Genomic DNA, 3,796 nt, shown 5'->3' on the forward strand with positions numbered 1-3,796 from the left:
ATGGCAAAAAAATTCGAATACGAGTTTGGGAAGAATGAACCGAAGCGTATTCGAGTGTTTTGTCGGTTTAAGGAAGCAAAAAATTGCCCGTGGATGTTATTTGCCTCTCCACCGAAAAATGATAATAGACTTGAAATCAAAAGGTTTGTGGACAATCACAGTTGTGGGCAGCATGACAATAATTCAGGTCAATCTAGAGCCTCTAGGCAATTCATTGCTATCCAATTACAACCCACGTTAAAGGTATGACCGGATATACGGCCTATTGACGTTCAAAAGGAGTTTCTAAGCTCGTATGGGATTAGGGTCGATTATAGTAAGATTTGGTGGGGTAAAGAAAGAGCACAAGAGAAATTATATGGTGATGCCCATGAGTCCTACGATCAATTACGATGGTAAATAGAAGATGATATCTAACAATAGACAAACTAATTGCATTTATGTGACGCTGTTTCTACTAATTTTGCAATGTTGACACTAACGCTTAATCTTCGATTTTCTAGGTATGTAGAAGAGGTCAAGAAGACAAACCCAGGTAGCTATATTCATGTTGAACAATATGAGGGGAGGTTTACAAGGATATTCATCTGCTACGCCGCCTGCATAAATGGTTTTTTACACGGATGTAGACCACTCTTATTTTTGGATGGTACCTTTCTGAAAGATCGATTCAAAGGCATACTCCTAAGCGCCGTAGCATATGATGGAAATCAGGGAATATTTTCATTGGCATATTGTATATGCGATCAGGAAAATAACGTTAACTGGAAGTGGTTCTTACAAGGTTAGTTCTATCCCTAGCCATGTTAGTTCTATTGCAGGTTATGATAGTTCTAGCTCTTTCCTTGTTAACTCTAATTCGTGTATGGTAACCACAACTCTTTGTAGGTTTGTGGTCTATTCTCTATGAAAGGCCAGATCCATACAACCCTCCACACAAGCTAGTGATAATTTCAGATGCGGATAAGGGGATCAGAGAAGCAGTTAGAGAATTTTTTCCAGATTCTATACACTCTCGATGTGTGTTGCATCTAGTTGAGAACTTCAGGACAAAGTTGAAGGATTTGGGATTCAAATCAAAAGATACTCAGATCTTGGGTAATCTATTGCAATCTGCCTGTTACAAATATACTAGAGCAGAATGGAACGATTACATGGACGACATTAGACTGGTTGACGAAAGAGCTTACAATATTGTGATGAACTACGCTCCAGAAAACTGGGCCAATGCGTTTTTTCCTGGAGTTAGGTAAGTTATAAGCTATTTCATTACATGACTATTATAAGCCGCTTGACGAATTCCCTATTATGTTTCAGATATGGTCACGTTACATCAAATGTTGCAGAGTCATTCAACAAATGGATACATAAGGGTAGGCTACTACGGATACTTCAACTGGTAGAGCACATACGTAAACAAATTATGGTTCGCATGAATGAGCGACGAGTCATGGCTGAAAGCTGGAATTAATTTCTTTGCCCCAAAGCTGAACTTGCTCTCAAAGAGAACATGGAAAATGGCCGTCCATTGGACGTTCGTCAGTCCCACACAGGATTATTTGAGGTACAATCCCATAGATCTTGTCAAGTGGATCTAGACAATAAAACATACACTTGTCGTGGGTGGGATGTAACCCGTGTCTCTTGCAAACATGCATGCGCATCCATTATGTTTATGAAAAGGGATGTCTACCAGTTCTGTGACTGGTTTATGACGGTTGAAGCCTTTAAAAAAAGCTACGAGCCAATCCTCTACCCTATCCCTGACTATGAGAAGCGCATCGTGCCAAGGGATGAGATACAGATCCTACCTCCACTTACAACAAAAAGGAAAGGGAGAAATAAAACCAGGCGTATCAACAACAGAACTGTTTACACGCGGCCAGTAAAATGTTCTCGATGTCATATGGAAGGTCATAACCGTAAAACATGTAATGAATCTATAGCTGACTAAGTGTTTGATATGTTGAAGTGTTTTCGTCCCAGTATGCAACAAATATTTCGTTTTTTGCCGATTGAATGTTTTTTCTTGTTAATCGGGAACTAACACCAGCTTACACTAGATAAAAAGTTATAAGTAACAAAACATCTCAGTTATTCGAAGCGCCGGAGGGGCTAGGAGTAACAAGCCAAAGAATAGAACTAACATGCCATCAGATAGTACTAACATGCAATAAACAAGAACTAACAAGCCATAATCCAGAACTAACAAGCTAAAAAATAGAACTAACACGTGCACTCTATAACTAAGTCGGCATAACTAGAACTGACATGAACTACGAAAGAACTACATGCTGTAGATTAAAACTAACACGCTACAGAATAGAACTAATATGCTGTAGATTAGAACTAACACGCTACAGAATAGAACTAACACGGTGTAGATTAGAACTAACATGCTACAGAGTAGAACTAACACGCTGTAGATTAGAACTAACACGCTACAGAATAGAACTAACACGGTGTAGATTAGAACTAACACGCTACAGAATAGAACTAACATTAGGTTGATTAGAACTAACACGCTACAGAATAGAACTAACACGGTGTAGATTAGAACTAACACGCTATAGAATAGAACTAACACTATGTAGATTAGAACTAACACGCTACAGAATAGAACTAACACGGTGTAGATTAGAACTAACACGCTAAGGAATAGAACTAACATGGTGTGGATTTGAACTAACACGTTATAGAATAGCACTAACATGGTGTAGAGTAGAACTAACACGCTACAGAATAGAACTAACATGGTGTATTTTAGAACTAACACGATAAGGAATAGAACTAACATGGTGTCGATTAGAACTAACATGTTACAGAATAGAACTAACATGGTGTAGAGTAGAAATAACACGCTACAGAATAGAACTAACATGGTGTAGATTAGAACTAACACGCTACAGAATAGAACTAACTTGGTATAAAATAGAACTAACTTGGTTTAAATTACAACTAACTTGGTATAATTAGAACTAACTTAGTATAAAATAGATATAACGTGGTATAAAATAGAACTATAACGTTGTATAAAATAAAAATATAACGTGGTATAAAATAAAACTAACTTGGTATAAATTAGATATAACGTGGTATAAAATAGAACTAATACGGCATAAATTAGAACTAACATGGTAAAATTTAGAACTAACTTGTTATAAATAAACTAACTTGGTATAAATTAGAAATAACGTGGTATAAACTAGAACTGACATGAACTACGACAGAACTAACACGGTGTAGATTAGAAGTAACACGCTACAGAATAGAACTAACACGGTGTAGATTAGAACTAACACGCTACAGAATAGAACTAACATTGTGTAGATTAGAACTAACACGCTACAGAATAGAACCAACATAGTGTCGATTAGAACTAACACGACACAGAATAGAACTAACATGGTGTAGAGTAGAACTAACACGCTACAGAATAGAAGTAACATGGTGTAGAATAGAACTAACTTGATTTAAATTACAACTAACTTGGTATAATTAGAACTAACTTGGTTTAAATTACACCTAACTTGGTATAATTAGATATAATGTGGTATAAAATAGAACTAACATTATATAAAATAGAACTAACTACACGGTTTACATAGAACTAACACGGTGTAGATTAGAAGTAACACGCTACAGAATAGAACTAACACGGTGTAGATTAGAACTAACATGCTACAGAATAGAACTAACATTGTGTAGATTAGAACTAACACGCTACAGAATAGAACTAACACGGTGTAGATTAGAACTAACACGCCACAGAATAGAACTAACATGGTGTAGACTA

The 3,796-nt window shown here is 36.5% G+C and overlaps 1 protein-coding gene across 1 annotated transcript; it reads left to right on the plus strand.

Annotated features, from left to right (window-relative positions):
• On the plus strand, positions 608-1,471 carry LOC109839156. Its single transcript, XM_020407585.1, has 4 exons — positions 608-649; positions 751-784; positions 889-1,249; positions 1,318-1,471. The coding sequence occupies exons 1-4, from the start codon at positions 608-610 to the stop codon at positions 1,469-1,471; spliced, it is 591 nt and encodes a 196-aa protein (XP_020263174.1).

This window comes from Asparagus officinalis, chromosome 4 (assembly GCF_001876935.1).
Source record: "Asparagus officinalis chromosome 4, Aspof.V1, whole genome shotgun sequence".
NCBI classification, from domain to species: domain Eukaryota; kingdom Viridiplantae; phylum Streptophyta; class Magnoliopsida; order Asparagales; family Asparagaceae; genus Asparagus; species Asparagus officinalis.

What these genes read in the sequence shown, in the direction of transcription:
- LOC109839156 (XM_020407585.1), top strand. Translation starts at nt 608, where the DNA reads ATGGTTTTTTACACGGATGTAGACCACTCTTATTTTTGGATG. An exon ending in ACCACTCTTATTTTTGGATG is followed by an intron (nt 650 to 750) that starts GTACCTTTCTGA and finishes ATATGCGATCAG; the next exon opens with GAAAATAACGTTAACTGGAA. An exon ending in GCGTTTTTTCCTGGAGTTAG is followed by an intron (nt 1,250 to 1,317) that starts GTAAGTTATAAG and finishes ATTATGTTTCAG; the next exon opens with ATATGGTCACGTTACATCAA.